This window comes from Saccostrea echinata, unplaced genomic scaffold, assembly GCF_033153115.1.
Source record: "Saccostrea echinata isolate AGI-Se365-2 ecotype Australia unplaced genomic scaffold, CSIRO_AGI_Sech_v1 ptg000030l, whole genome shotgun sequence".
Classification (NCBI taxonomy): Eukaryota; Metazoa; Mollusca; class Bivalvia; order Ostreida; family Ostreidae; genus Saccostrea; species Saccostrea echinata.
The window spans coordinates 4,953,299-4,969,943 of NW_026889779.1; the positions used below are offsets into that span (position 1 = coordinate 4,953,299).

General features: G+C 33.8%; 1 protein-coding gene across 3 annotated transcripts in view; it reads left to right on the forward strand.

Moving 5' to 3' along the window:
- Positions 1–15,093, forward strand: part of LOC133197135 (nephrin-like) — a 32,008-nt gene extending 16,915 nt beyond the window's left edge. The window contains exons 9-26 of one of the 3 annotated variants that reach the window (XM_061332996.1): positions 2,935–3,240; positions 5,256–5,381; positions 6,288–6,452; positions 6,600–6,732; positions 7,015–7,193; positions 7,307–7,567; positions 7,721–7,999; positions 8,159–8,277; positions 8,390–8,579; positions 8,761–8,958; positions 9,326–9,421; positions 9,619–9,789; positions 10,117–10,280; positions 11,233–11,361; positions 12,133–12,295; positions 12,397–12,503; positions 12,650–12,860; positions 13,059–15,093. In XM_061332996.1, coding sequence (XP_061188980.1) covers positions 2,935–3,240; positions 5,256–5,381; positions 6,288–6,452; positions 6,600–6,732; positions 7,015–7,193; positions 7,307–7,567; positions 7,721–7,999; positions 8,159–8,277; positions 8,390–8,579; positions 8,761–8,958; positions 9,326–9,421; positions 9,619–9,789; positions 10,117–10,280; positions 11,233–11,361; positions 12,133–12,295; positions 12,397–12,503; positions 12,650–12,860; positions 13,059–13,180 — 3,119 coding nt within the window. In that variant the 3' untranslated portion in view covers positions 13,181–15,093. Of the gene's footprint in view, positions 1–2,934; positions 3,241–5,255; positions 5,382–6,287; positions 6,453–6,599; positions 6,733–7,014; positions 7,194–7,306; positions 7,568–7,720; positions 8,000–8,158; positions 8,278–8,389; positions 8,580–8,760; positions 8,959–9,325; positions 9,422–9,618; positions 9,790–10,116; positions 10,281–11,121; positions 11,150–11,232; positions 11,362–12,132; positions 12,296–12,396; positions 12,504–12,649; positions 12,861–13,058 lie in introns of those variants that run through there. The other 2 variants (XM_061332997.1, XM_061332998.1) reach the window with 2 other exon arrangements.
- The last annotated feature ends 1,552 nt before the right edge of the window (positions 15,094–16,645 follow it).

Below are 16,645 nucleotides of genomic sequence, written 5' to 3' on the forward strand. Positions count from 1 at the left end.
CAGCTTGGCACAGACATAAGATGCTCATGGAAAGAAATAATGTACCAGTATACTGCTGAAATTAAATAAAAATTAGAAATTTTATTTTACTCATTTCAGTACACTATATCATGTTATGATCATGTGGTGTTTAAAGGCTACAATATGTACAATATTAAAACAGTTCAGAGATTCTGAATCTGTAAAACAATTACACAATATAGGTCATTTAATAATTAAACTGATCTATAGGAATATTTAAAGAATTGAATATGACAAAGAATAACATTTTCTGTTCCTATACTAAATGCTGAAAAAATATTATGTTTCAATTTCTTCACTTCAGTCTTTGTCATTGACATACCAATCAAAACAAACAAGAAATCTGAGATTCACATGCCTAGAATTTTGTTCATTCTACATATTTCTTCTTTTTTGAATGCCCATCTAGAGGTAATAAACACTTCCTACCAAAAACATCAAAATATTAACATAAATATTGCCTTACCGAATGATTTTGTCATCGTTTTTCTATCAACACTTTCAACACACCAACATTCAAATCGTCCATGAAAAAATCCGCGCTCTGTTGTTGACCAATCAGAGACTTAGAATAAGTCACGTGATTGAAAATAAATAAATAAATAAGTCATGATTAATTTATTTTAAATCCAAATAAACATAATTGTGTATTTTGAAACTTATCTTAAATATTAAAAAGCCAGTTGGTGTTAAAATTTTGAAACAGAGTTCCAACAAAACGGACAAAACGGACGTCGAGGCCGCCATATTTGTGTCGTTGCCGCCATTTTGAATTTAATATTTTATTTATTTATGAAAATAACTAGTAAAACTGGGTTATTTAATCAGGCAAATAATAAAATCCACATGTCCTAGTCTTCTGCTAAAATCTTAATATAACTGGCAGTCTTTATTCCCAACATCGTAATATCTGTTAATAAATGAACATACACACACTGTATGTTGTTATTTATCTTTCTAGCCACCCTTATTACGATTGATTTACTTTAGATTTCAAACAACCCTTGTAAAATTGTACCATTGCGTAATACACAAGCTGAAATTTACGAAGTGTAGGCCAAAAAGGTCATCTAGTACGAACACCTGTGTCACGAGAAAACAATGGGGAAATTAACACTGTTTTGCACACGAAGAAAAATCTGTGCAAAATATTAAATGACTTCATGAGATTATAACATTTGACCACTGTTTATATCTCTTGAACATTTATATTTCTCCAGAATTAGGGAAATTATTCCACCTTAAGATGTACATGCATATAATTTACAAAACATGAAATCTATATAATACGTATTTTCTGAGAGAGAGAGAAAGAGAGAGAGAGAGAGAGATTATTCCCAACTTTAGATGAAACTAGTACTTACAAGACAAATATTAATTAAACAACAATATTTATTAATGAGAGAGAGAGAGATTTAGAGAGAGATTTATTCCCAACTTCAGATGTAATTTACTACAAGTCTCAACTTCACATCTCTTCTGTTGAACTTAACAGTGGATGTGGCTGTGGACTGCAATGGATGAGTAAAACATTGGTAGTAAAGATGTCTAAGAAGCCCCCCTTTTTCTTTAAAAAAAAAAAAAAATCTCAACTCACAACAAAACAGAAAAATAATTGTCTGCGTAAGTAATAGCAGTATATAATGCAATTCATTATATGAATAATTTTTAGATAAAGAAAATTCAGCATATAAACAGTGGTACCTTTATGTAGCCCTTAATCATCCCCACCTTTTTATTCATATAATCCTCTGTAGATATTACAGGTATGTAAAACTGTATTACTATACTAATATAATTATGCTTATTTATTATTTTATATGATTAAATTTCAACAGTTATATAAAAAAAAATTAATTTAGGTGTATGGTAAAAAAAAAAAAAAAAAAAAAAAAAAAAAGAATATTCAGTTTAACTAAGTAGCCATTCTGCAAAATGACTAAGTCCAAATTAGGTACAAAAAAGTTACACAGAAAAATGACAAAGTCCTGAAAAGTTATGTTTTAGTTACATCTGAAAATGGCTAAGTCCAAAAAGGTACAAAAAAGTTATACAGTAAAATGACAAAGTCCAGAAAAGTTATCTTTTAGTTACACCAGAAAATGGCTAAGTTCAAAAAGGTACAAAAAAGTTATACAGTAAAATGACAAAGTCCAGAAAAGTTATATTTTAGTTACATCTAAAAATGGCTAAGTCCATTTTAGGTACAGAAAAGTTATAACTAAAATGTAACTTTTTCTTGAGGTACAAAAAAGTTACAGAAAAGTTATAACTTAGTTATAACTTATTTCGGTATGGGTAAGTGTAAATAGGTAATTTTTTATGTCTACTTTGGATGAATAAAAAAAACAATTTGAATGCATGCTGTGTTAATTTATTTAATATGTGACCAAAAACAAAAAAACAAAAACAAAAACAAAACAAAACCGAGACGAAACGAAACATTGGTAATTTGAATTGGCCATAAATTAAAAATGAAAGTAGATCAAAATAAACAAGATGGATGCCAAGGGATCTAGAAGATTGAGTTTGAAGCGTATTAAGCTTTATTTAAGTGAATTTATTTATAATAAAAAGTGGAAACAGTAAGTAAATATTGTGAAATGATATGTCAGTTAACTTGTATTCCAAATAAACCTAAAAAATCAAAATTATATGTAACGTAAGATGTATATTACATCCAATAATTTACACAAACGTTGTATCGTCAGCCGTCCGACATGAATTTCAGCCGACTATGGTTATTATAAAAGTCGCTTATTATAAAGTTTTGGCCTGACAAATAAACTATGATTATAAACGAATTGTACTGTATTAGCATTATCTTGGATTAATAGCATCATTTTTTTTAATACAAGCAAATGGAGAACCGCTTTTTACATAGAAATTAAAGTTTCCTTCTTTTTCTGATAGTCCCTCCTCAGACTGCCACAATAACAGGTGGAGGTTCCCCAGTAAAGGCTGGACAACAAGTAACCTTGACCTGTCAATCCTCCCTTAGTAATCCCAAGGCCGTCATTACCTGGTATAGCAGGGGAAAAATCATCACAGCGAACAGTGACCCTACATACACCCCTGGCAGTAATGGAGGATTCACCTCAAGGTCATCTGTCACAGTGACCATGTCTGAGCAAGAGAATAATGCTATGTACATCTGTAATGCTGTTAGTGACAATAGAGCACCTGTAGCCACAGCCAATGTCACGCTCAGTGTACTTTGTAAGTATGTCTGTCTTTGATAAAAGGGCACCTGTAGCCATAGCCAATGTCACCCTTAGTGTACTGTGTAAGTATGTCTGTCTGTGATAATAGGGCATCTGTAGCCACAGCCAATGTCATCCTCAGTGTACTGTGTAAATATGGCTGTCTGTGATATGAGGGCACCTGTAGCCACAACCACAGGGATCGACATTAACGGTTGTCCGATTGCCGAGGACAAGTAAATTCTCAGTTCGAGCAAGTGAAACTTTAGACGTACTTGTCCGATCGGGCAAGTGAGTTTTTCTTATAGAAATGTACATATTTATTTAGTTTACATTAATTTATGAATAAAACAATAAATTGAACATTTGATTTCCACAGGAACCTGACTGACATTGATTTGCATTCGGAATTCCTTGGTGGCATTTCTAGATTATACAGTTCATTCAAAATCGGGTTCTTTATTCTGTTTTCTTTCATGGTAAATAAGCTCTACATCTTACAACTTTGTTAACTTCTTACTAGGAAATTAAATTATTTATTCAGTCACAGAATATAAGTGACATATTAGTATCCTGATCAAGATAGGTATATATCGTAGCAGCTATCTTCCACTAGCATTGCTTCACTGTTATCTCTGAAAATCACAACTCACAAAAGGATTCTACCGAAAATAATTTTTAAAATATGAATTTTATTAAAAGGAAATGGAGGATTATTGCTGTATGGCAGTGTGTGTTAGCAGATTAAACTGACAAGGACAGTGACACACATTTATGTAAAACGCTGCATCAATTTTTTTTTTTCTAATGTAGCTCAACTTTCCAAGTTGACAGTGTATTTGGTCTGGTCTTTTTCTATCATAACATTTACAGTAATGAATAATATTCTTCTTCCCTAATTTTGGGCAACCAAGAAGGGCAAGTGAATCTAAAATTTAATGTCTATCCCTGAACCAATGTCACCCTTTGTGTACTGTGTAAGTATGTCTGTCTGTCTGTGATAATAGAGCATCTGTAGCCAGAGCCAATGTCAGTCACCCTCAGTGTACTGTGTAAGTATGTCTGTCTGTCTGTGATAATCAGGCACCTGTAGCCACAGCCAATGTCACCCTCAGTGTACTGTGTAAGTATGTCTGTCTGTGTGATAATAGGGCATGTTTAGCCACAGCCAATGTCACCCTTATCATAGTTTGTAAGTACATGTTTGTCTGTGATAAAAGGGCACCTTTATGTATGTCACCAAGAAGTTCACAATATGGAATATCAACTGAATATAACAAATTATTGAATGTCGATCTGTGTATTGAAATCTTTAAAAAGTTTACAAAACTTTAAACATGCAAGAATCAACTGTGGATTGATTAGTTAGGAATACCTGAAAAAGAGGAGGGCATAATTTTCATAAAATTGATTAAAGCAGACACCTGAGGTATCAGGTCTGTATTATGGTTTCAGAATTGATCCACTTGGTTACAAAACAATGGAAGATATTAAATTCCTGTAAGATTAATGAGAGTGTGAGGGTATCAGTACAGAAGCTTAGATTAGGGTTCAGTAGGCTTTTACTGAAGTGTTTTGATAAAAACTAAATTCCTGTAGAAATTTTAGGAAAGATTTGCTTAAGAACTATGGAGCAATCCTCATTTTCACATTTTAATTCCCTATATATTATTTTATAGTTACATTTCTCATCCTTGCCACTGTTTCTGAATAATTTACTAAAACAAATATGAGATTTCTTGTAAAGGAAAGATGTTATATTTAATTATTTTTAATGGAATAAATTGATGATAATTAGTAGAATATTTCATTGGCTGGTTCCTGTTACTGGATATTATTTAAACATTTCACAGATGTCGTCCTGGTCATATCAATGTTCTATTCTTTTCTTTGATTATTGTCTAGACAAAATTACTTTTTATATGTGTCATTACATCTGTAAGTAAATGCTTTAAAGATATGCACATTTATATGAAAAAAAAAACCCCACAAATCTCACTAGAGTTGATTATATTACACTTGACTTTGCAGACCCCCCAGGTGCTCCTACTATAGAGGGTTACAGTGAGAGTGACCATGTGGTGGCAGGGAAGGCAGCCAGAATGACCTGTAAATCTGTTGGAGGAAATCCCACAGCTACACTCAAGTGGTTCAAAGGTAAGGAAACAGCTTAAAAAAAGAAATAGTCTGATATAAACTTGTGAAACTCCTCCTAGCAACAGGCATTTCATGCACCCATACATACATCACCGGTTTCCATGTCCCCGCAAACCTTTATTAAAGGAAAAGGAAATATATATCCTATAAAATATCCTGGAAAATGATGCCACTGTCTAAAAGAAAACAATTTTAAATTAAAAAAGAAGGGGGGGGGGGGGGGATTAGAAATGTCATGTACTCGTAATAAAATGAATTGTTATTACTATTGTGTAGGAGATTTTGAGTTTGAAATTTTAATATATATCTTTCCTTCAGCACCTTATCACGGGGTATTGGAATTGTGTAAATATTCATTTGTCTTCAGCCATTAAGCAAAAAATTATTCACTGTCTCGTATATTGGTGGCATAATAAAGAATGCTTAAGTGGTGAAAATATACACCAATAGATGATTTCCTGCATACAGCATACTCAAGCCTCTGTAAACTGGACACCAAAAATCGGAACGCTTCAACTTCGGAATGAAATCTGAGGAACAAAATTTATATTTACCAATTATAAAAGATGTGTTTCAGTAATCCAGATGCCTCGTTAATCCGGACGATTAGCACTGGAACACAAAAGTCCAGGAGCCCGTTTTACAATTGAACTTACGTCTAAGACCCAAAACTTTAGTTGATTGTAAAGTTTTATTTTGCAAAATTAATTATTCTTTTTAAAATTCCTAGAAAAAAAATATCTATCTAAATTCTTTTTGAAAAGATGAAAACCATATTCAAATTCATGTAAAATAGAAAGTAATTAGCAGAATTAGATTTTGGTCTTAGTTGTAAGTTCTTTTGTAAAATGGACCCCCGATTAAGAGGGCTCCACTATATGTGGACTGAATTGTCTATCTTTGTAGGTAACCAGCCCCTTGTGTCAGTGTCTAGTACCAGTGGTAACATGGTGACTTCAGAATTGCCCTTCCTGCCCACTCCTGGGGACAACAATGCTATCTACAAATGTGAGGCCTCTAACTCAGCCACCAGTTCTCCACTGACAGCTCTAGTCAAACTCACCGTCTACTGTAAGCATAGCATTCAAATAAAGTTAAAACAAGATTTTTAGTGTAATAATATTGCCAGACTTAGTCATTTCCTAAAATCTTGTTTGTTCACTTTTACATCAAATGAATACTGTGCTTAATTGCTTGAAAATATCATTTCTTCTACAGTTGCTCCAGAGGGAGTGAATGTTTCTATGTCCCCCTCCCAGCCAGTGTCAGGACAACCCCTGCGTCTCTCCTGTGTATCTGAATCCAGTAACCCTCCAGCTACCATTGTCTGGATCAAGAACCATGATCAAAGGTATGTATATTGTACCAGGGTATACAGTATTCCATCTCCAAATTAATATTGTCATTTCTTTTAAATTCTGAAAAGTGTGTTTCAAACTTGTCACATGCATAAAATAAATGCAAACTTTTCCTATAAAATCAGTTTTACTAAAAAAGTGAAATAAAACCATATAAATTTCCTCAAAAACTAAAATGATTTTACACAATTGTAAAATTAAGTCTTGACACATGATGGAAAGGAAAAGTACTGGTAATTAAGCTTTGACTTTGATCTCTTTTACCTGAATTGTAGTAGGGAGTTGCGTGGAGTCACAGAAGGGACGGTGCCAGCATCCAATGGTGGTTCCAGCACCACAAATTACCTAAACATCAGGCCCTCTGCAAATGATCACAATGCCACTTACTACTGTAAGGCCAAGAATGAATATATCAACAAATCTGTCAGTGATGGACTACGGATCAGCATTCAGTGTAAGTGTTCTAGAAAACTTTTAAAAGTAGATTTAACTATGAAGATTCTGCTGTGACTTAAGTTCTGTGTTACAATATCTATAGTTTTCTTACCGGTAAATTTCTGTCTACAGTTGGTCCAGTTTTCCAACCCTCTGTCTCTCTGATTGAAATGATTGAGGGAGAATCAAAGACAGTTGATATGAAGGCTGTGGCTAACCCAACCTCCATCACCTATACTCTGTATAAAGGAGGGCAGCAATCCAGCAGCTTCACCCCAAACAGTGGCAAACTGAGGATTAGTAACATTCAGAGGGGACAAGCAGGGAACTACTCCCTGAAGGCCAGCAACTCCATAGGCAGTGCATACCACTACTTCCAGGTCAAGGTCAAATGTAAGTTATGATACACCTTGTACACCTTTTGTGTATTTATAGTGTGTGTTAATCTACTGTGCCTTTATATTATGAAATATGATTTAAAGAGAACAACTCCAACAGAATTTCAGACTAAGAGAGATAACTCATATTTGACACATTTTCTTTCAGTCCCAGCAGAGATCATAAGATTTCAGGAGACAGTTTATGCCAATGAGAGGGAATCAGCCTCTATTATTTGTGGTGTCAATGGGAACCCAACAGTGGACAACATGGCTGTGTGGTCTCGACCAGGATTTGACATGTCTAAAACCAAACAGGTGTACAGAAATGGCGAGAGCCAGATTATGATATATGATCTAGAAAGAAGTGATTCTGGGAAATTCATATGCACAGCTGATAACCAAGTAGCACAGCCCCAGACCAAAAAAGCCAACTTGGTGGTCAAGTGTAAGTATATATAGAGTAGTTGATACATGATAATGATGTAAGGAATATGCTTTATTTTAAAAGGCATTCTTGTAATCTGTTCAGAATTACAATTTAAAAAGGTCTTTAATATTTGATTAGTAGTGCATTTTCTCACCTTTCTGTAATTTCAATTTTCAGATTTTGCTGGTATTGACAAGTCTCGACAGTATGCAAAAGCAGGAGGAAAACATGGAGATACTGTGACCCTCGTCTGTAAGGCTGAGGGAACCCCAGAGATGCAGTTTACCTGGCTAAAGGTAACTAAGCATGAGTATTTAATGTGTCCATTTAAACAGATGAAGGTATAATAGTTCAGTATAATGAGATTGTTCTTGAAGTGGCATTCACAAATTATTATCCCTTGAATAGGAGGACACAGAGTTGCAGAGCAACAGTAAATATGCGATTAGTTCTACATCAGCAGCCAACATCTTTGACACAAAGTTTAAAAGCAGACTTACAGTAAGGAGTATAGCTAAGGCTGATTATGGAACCTACACATGCAAAGCTACGAATGACAGGGGCGAGGACCAGTTTAATATTAGACTCAATGGCACTAGTAAGTGTACAAAAAATACTTTTTTTATCATATTTTACAATTATTTGGTTTTTATATGCAAGTGTTTGCAAATTTTGTGAATAAATACGTCTATAGCTTACGTTCAAGGTAGCCTCTCTTTTCTTTTTTTTTTTTTTTTATTGTCTTCATGCTGTTCAATAATAAATTGTTTCTACTATAGGTAAACCTGATCCTCCCTATGATTTGACCTTTGTGAACTCAACCAAGGACAGTATTACTTTCTCTTGGAAGCCTGGTTTTAATGGAGGACTGGACCAGGAATTCCGTATCCAGTATCAGAGAAAAGGTTCAAAGTCAGTGACCACCAAAAGTATAGACGTGGATAAAAGTGTCGACAAAATTGTCATGACAATAAAAGGTAAGACAATTTAAATATTAAAGTCATCCAAGGAAATAAAAAGACTTTTATTGCTGTCTTTTTTTTTTGACAGTTGTGCATCCCTGCCTGCATCATCCATATTTAGCTCTTTCAAAACTACAGAACCTATTTTCTCCATTTTTGGTATACATTTGTGTTTCATAAATAGTTGAAGGAAATAAAAGTTCTGAAATTTTAAGGTCTGCACCCTCTGAGTCCGGAGGTATGGGGCAAAAATCTAAACTTCATTTTCTCTGGTTCAGAGGTTCATTGATAACATATTACTTTGATAAAAATCTTTTTGATGCTTAGATTTCAATTAGATGAGCTCTATATACATGATAATAAACATGCTTTTCTTCTGAAGGATTGGAGCTTGGACATGAGTATAAGATTGATGTGCTGGCTATTAATGAGTTAGGAGAGATGTGGGATGAACAACAGTTCTCTGCTAAAACAGCAGGTGAGTCATGTATAGGAGTCAATCACTTTAATTGTTTCTTATAATTACAACATTGTACACAGGATCTGATTGTGTATGTATGGGTTAGGTTTAAGGGGGGTGTATGTAAGCAGAGCAGACATTAGTGTTGTTAAGCGGTATGATGATTTTTTAAATTGTGAAGTATTTCTAAATGCTCATATACTTTTCTTTGATAGTGTCTAATGGTGCTAACCCTGGGGATTCCTCGGCCACACCTGCCACCAGACAGAGCGGGGATGACACCCCTGTCATGATCATCCTCGTTGTCTGTATCGTCGGAATCTGTCTCCTCGCTCTCAACATCGCTCTTATCTTCTTCTTTGTTAGGAGGAGGAGGAAGAGAATGGGTTGGTATATTTTCAGTCTTTTGATTAATGCAGAACTTAGATAGAAATTGTGAATATAGCATCTCTTATGCAAAATACTTCTCTCAAAGTTTCTTTTAAAGTGTGACTAATGTGTGCATTTATGCATCAAAGTTAACAAAATCTGTCACATTGTAAATCTACATAGGCCTGTGAGCAGGTGCATCATAAATAAGTCTTGATTGTTAGATGTAAAAAGGAATAACTTTACATGTATGACAAGGTGTATGTCTTGAAAAATGGTTATGTTAAAATAAAGTGGTTAGATCTGAACATAGGAGGAGTGATGAACTATGTACTTGGTTATAGGTCACAGTGGCACCAGTAACCACTCCAATGCCTTAGAACTGTATGCCCCAGGTAAAGAAAACACTTATCCAATGTACCCTAAGACACCCTCAGATGAGTACCATAGTTATGGAACCTACGAGAAAAACATGGATGACCTCTCTGATGACTTCAGGAATTATGAGGTAAGTGCCCCTTTGTGGTGACCCAAAACTTTGGAAGTTGTGAGCATTCCTGCGACAGGCTTGCTGCATGGTTTGATAGAAGTTCATTGCATGTTCATTTCATAGGTTCATGAGAAATAATGATTGTATGGTCAGAGCTGAGTAAACCATAGTTTTGTCTGTTCTCCTCCACCTTGGAGTGTGCAGATCGTGAATTCTTTACAGAGTTAAATATTTTAGATTAAGAATTTTTACATTGGTGAAGGAGAAAATGAACTTTGTGTAGTTGAATGTAGTTTATGAAATGCTTATAGATTAATTTAGATCAAAGCTCCAAGAGATAAATTTTATGAATAATTGTAATATAAATGTATTTGACTTGATAAATTTTATTTATAACCTTGAAAGAATTTCTTGATACATGTATTTGTTACTAGCATGAACTTATAAAATTTGCAATCATTAAGTGAACATAATTCCTGAAGCATCAATTAATGTTTTGCATTTTTGATTGAGCTTAGATTTTGTATACATTGATGATATTTCCTAATGTTGTTTGGAGTTTATTTCAGAATATTACACCGACATGTACCGTATTCTACCGCACATTTGCTAACTTAACCCTCTTATGCCCAGTTGGATGTGTCTTTAACATAGAAGCTCATTTCTGAAGCTATTATTCTTCAAGCATGCACATTTTACTAAATTTTCTATTAATAACTATAGTACAATATCATACAATATTTAAACTTTTTGTTTTTGCATCGATCAGCTTGTTTTTACCACTGTGCCACATTTACTCGCATGCATTTAAAATTAAAATAATTACTCAGCATTAATGATGTCCCTTGTATATTTGAAGCACCGAGGCACCCATTAGGTAGAATACGGTATGTAGTCAGTGTGGGGTCTGGCTGTTATTATCCTTGCATGCTTGTTTGAGTTCTGTTGCATTTGTTTGGTTCCGTTTTAGCCTAGTGACCAAAAAAGCACAAGTACCCATAGCTCCAATATACAATGTACCTGTTATACGGTGAAGTTGAGTTCCCGAGTTAATAGGGGGAGCTGCTGTCTGCCTCCAGAATCTTCGGGGTCATCAGGGGTAAGTGTGCCTCCTCCCCCCTCACAAAAAATCCTAGCTATCTCCCCCACCACCCTCTCTGCCTTTTTATTTCCTATAACTACTATATAATCTACTTGAAAATTAGGAAGAGATAAAGGTTGAAATTGTATTTCAGTTAGATCATGTAACTGATGTTATACTTTTTACATATGAAATTGTATTTTGAATTTGATTTCAACTGTTACATACATTTCCAGCATATAAATGAAACATTGTGCCAATATTTCATTTTCATCTGTCATGCTAGATTTGCTGTATGCTTTGCATGTCTTGGAGCAGCGTGTTAGTGCTCGGGGTTTTGATCAAGTTGTAGCATGAATTACTAAAATTCTGTGTGTGGTAGAATCTGGTCTGAAATAAAAATGGTTATTGAAAAAAATATGTTTACATTAACATTTGAACTTATTTCAAAAACACATGTATTTTCTTTTTTCTAATGATTTAAAGGCATCTTCTTTACTTGAGGTTTGTGTTTAATATTTTGGTCATCTGTTTTCTTGCAAAAATAATTTTGCACACGTTTGCATTAAAATGCTACAATAACTCAATTTTGGTGCACTTTTTAATGTACATAAAAATATGCTTTTTTCTGTTTTTTAAGGTGCATTGTTTTTCTTTATATTCAATTATATCTCAAAATCTGCACTTCATAACAAAATGCAGCTTATGTTATGTATACATGTAACAATTCTCCCAAAAGCTTGGTATTCAGAAATATATGTTATCCAAGACATGTTTTTGTTTGTACAGGATGAAGATGTAAAGCGAGTGTTCTTACCTCCCCCTGCCTACAGTAATCGTCCATACTCACCAAACAAACTCGACTCACCTCCTCTCAGCACTCATAAAGCCTACTTGTCAGACTCACGCTCATATATAGACGACGACAGGGAGGGAAGCTGGCAGTACGAAGGTAGGATGGGGGGCTTCTTTGATTTAATGACCCTTAATCATAAAATTTTTCCAAAATTCTCATCGAAATATTTTCAATACTGGAATCATTTTGTTTTGTAGATCCATATAAAATGAAAGGAAGAAAGGGAACATTTGATCCTCAGTATGATATGGGTTCACAGACTGTCATTGATGATGACAGGTATTATGATGAAACGAGACCAAAGGTAAAAAATATATAGATTCCATACTAGCATACAGAACTCTAGATTAATAAGAAATAATCTCATGAATTATTAGAGATTGGAAATTATATGTTTCATCTTCATGAATATGCAAAGAAGAATTTGTATTTGTTGTATATGTATTATAGCAGAGCATCACAGACTTGTCTGAACGCTCCAGTCGCCCTCCTAGTCGTAGTGTCAATTACAGGACCACACCCCCTCCACCCCCAGTTCGCTCATCCAGTAAGGGGGCAGCCATTAATTATGTTAATCACACAGCACCACCACTGCCAGACAGAAATTACGACGCTGATGAAATTCAGCAGAATTATAATCCACGTTACACACCTTCTCCAGGTATGAATAAATTTCCACGTTGTTGGTTTACTTTATCTCAGTTTTATGTATCTTTATGCTCTGATTTTAAAAATAGTAGTAGTATATCTTTATTGTTAAAGAATTTTATCAGATTATACAGATGAATTTTTTTCATTATTCTACATGCATGACACTCAAAAATGTTTGATTTTTTGTTAATGATTTCGTTTTATCTAGGTTCCATTGCATCATTTTCAAATAACCCAAATGTGATTACAAATCCAAATTATGATGGACCTTCGATGCGTGCATCACGGACAAATATAGTGCCTGATGACATGCGAGGACATCTCGTGTGATAATAAAACTTGATCCAGAATTCCAGTATTATGTGATAGTATGATAGACTGATTATAATGCAGCTATGTGCTAGTGTTCATACAAAGAAAAGATGATGACAGTAAACATGAAGAAGAAGCAACCCAGGTATGATCAACTGAGAACTTACAAGAAGGGCCAAGGCCCTGTAATTGATGAAGTCTCGGAATCTGCCTTGAGAAGAAATTTTTTTCTTTGTTTTTTTTTTAAATAAAATGTTTTTATTTGTGCAATAAGGAGAGAGATAATGCGTCCATTTTCTACTGATGGAGAAGAACATTCCTGACTTGTGTATCAGCTGTTTTTGTCAGCTGTTTTCTGTGAGATTTCATGCTACATGTTATTTGGGAGGAAATTGTGCATTAATATTTTTGATCTGCTTATGAGATATATATGTGTGAGTAAAAGTCATTTTGTGTACCTGTTATGTATGCATATACATTTTATTTCATGTGACTGAGAAATAAGATTTCTTCATGTGCATAAAGATTCGTATTTGTTTGTTATCATGTAAAAGTCATACTTATTTTTAATGGTTGTGAGATAACTGCCAAAAGTGTGTAGAACAGTGATTTATTTGAATGCATAAAAGATGTATTGTTTGTGCCAGTTTTCAGGATACATGAAATGAGATGTTTGTCTTGCCAAAGAAATATTATTTTTCATATTACTGTTTTATTATGTTTGAAAGGAGTAAGAAATGTTTGGGATTTTAAAACGTAGATTTTAAAAAAATGATAAAGTTGGTACATGTACTATTAAGAAGTTCAAGACCACACAACGAAAAATTTATTGTCACAGAAATTGTTTAGAAGATTGTTGATTTTAATGGCGAGAAAATACTCAGTTTATCTGTTTATGAGTTCATAGTGCTGACTGTATTTTAGTTAAAGTTCATTCTTTTAATTTGTTTTCTTTTCTGCCTTTGTTAAGAACTTTTATACCCACCTTGAATAAAGTTAGATTTAATGCATATTTAAGAATCACCTATTTCGTCCATCTGTCTGTCTGTATGAGTTTCTCTGAAACAGAAAAACATTTACAGTATCCTATCCTAAAAGTATCCTTTGTGAACAGTTGAAGATGGCATGAGAAATTGTCATGAATCTCAGGTGTTTGTTTTGATAAATGCCACAGAAGTGTTATGAAGCTGACCATAGAGAATTTAGAAGGGTTCCTCAAGATCACATGTTGAAAATATATGAAAATAGTTATCCTAGTCGTAGTTGATCACACAGAAACCTGATTATTTTTTATGGCATTTGGATAAAGTTTAATTTTGGGGAGGGGTAGGAAAATTAGCTTTAGACATGCAAGAAAAGTACTGTAAATCACTTTTTATTTGCGAAAACTTAATTTTCTCGTAATTATGTGAGACAGTGTGCTCACGAAAATTTCATTCTTGCATATACATGTAATAGTATACCTTAAGATTATATAGAGCAGTAACCACATTTCATGAAAATTTTGTCTCGCTATAAAGAGTCAATGACCATCTTACGAAAATAAGGTGTTGCGAAAATTTAGTGATCTACAGTAGACGAAATTCTTTGGTGTGTAACTATTGGATGACATTTAGATTCAGAAGAAAAAAGTTTTTACACCCTTTTAAATTTCCCACAGCATTATTAAATTAATTGCATTGCAGCAGTGCTATAAGCCCATTCATGTAATTATTTCCTAGGATTAGTTATTGCTCTTGTCTTCAGTCAGTATAATGAAAAAAGGTTCAGAACAACCAGTATTTCCTGTGTATCTAATGGTAGCATTGGTCCAACAAGGAACATTTATCAATGATGATGATAAATTTTCATAAAAACATATATGTCGCACAATCAAAAATATGCATAGATTTATGAGATTTGAATGGACAGTGAATAAAAGATAAAATATGTATGCTGTATTTTTTTTTTATTAGTATCTATGTCATATACAGTTGAACTTCATTAACTCAAATTTCAAAATCTTGAACACCATTATTCATGTAAATATGTCAAGTGAGTTAAAAGTGCAAACAACTTTTTTGTATGTATTTTAATCTCAATATCTGGATTGATTGGATATTTTGGAAGTTTTTTCTTGGTCCCATCGGTTTCGAGATAGTGCGGTTTGAGTGTAAATGATCTCCCCTTTTTGTACTTGGTTTTGTAGAGTTGAATTTTCAGTCATTAAGCCATAGTGAGGAAAGGGGAATAAAAATGGACCCCCCCCCCACACACACACACACACACGCAATCACATGAAATAGGTTTTTCACGTTTGGGGAAGGAGTAAACTTTTTTTGCCAAAAAATTTCTGGGCTAGTTATTATTTTTTTTTTGGGGGGGGGGGGGGGGAGGGGGGATTGGACCCGTTGGAAAAAAATCCTGGATCCGCGCCTAAAATGTTGACCTCCAACTGCAACCTTTTTTCGTGAGTTCGATCTGGAGGTTCTATGTACATATGCCTACTAATATATTTATCAGTTTCAGAATTTGAATTTCTTTTATTATGATAATGAGATCGGACTGAAATCAGGAAACCAATATCGTCCCAAACATACACGTAAGTTAATTGTTGTTCTGTACAATTTACATCTTATTTCATGGTCATCTTTGACAAAAGTTAATGAAATCTACACGATCGCTTTACCCCTTTTTGAAGTTTATTACTGTATACCGATGCCTAGGAAAGTTTTGCATTGGTTTATTTTTTCCCCAAAATATTTGGTAGATATTTTTTCTGAATCGACTATACAGCTGTATTTACAAAGTTACGACAATAGAATAGCAAAATTGAACAACAAAAATTACCAGATTTATACTACATGTATTTACCTGTATGTATTTGATAACCTATATTCGAATCAATTAATTGCAAAATAAATCTCCAAATCATTAAGAATTCATATCAATGCAGATCTTTGATTCACCTACGCATCGCTAGGACAATCTAGTAGCAATTTGTTAGAACTTGGTTTTAAATTCTACTTCTGGAAATCCAACTCATACACTCAGCTCACTTTCTAAGAAAAAAATTCTTCAAAATCACGTTTTGGTCTTTAATGCTTTTACATTCCAGTCAACGAAGGTGAATTCGATTTACCCTACCTATACTTGTTAAAGGTCATTACAAGGAAAGATGCATGCAGCTTCCAACTAATGCTCTACCAAGCCCCTATTTTGACTCCTCACAGTAAACGTACTGTATTCTAAATGTACAACATATTCAAGAAGTGTTAATCAAATGTGAATTTTCAAAAGCGCCTACAAACTATTAGAAAATTTAAAATCACAATTTTTTTTCCAAAGTCAGTAACATCAAAACGTACGTCTTTTCTACACTTTATACAACAATTCCTGACATTAAGGATAAGGCTCTTTGATATTAATCAAGAATATTTGAACTATCTCTTGATTGGTCATTACAAAATTACTTTCAAGTTGAAAATCATTTTAAAATCTACA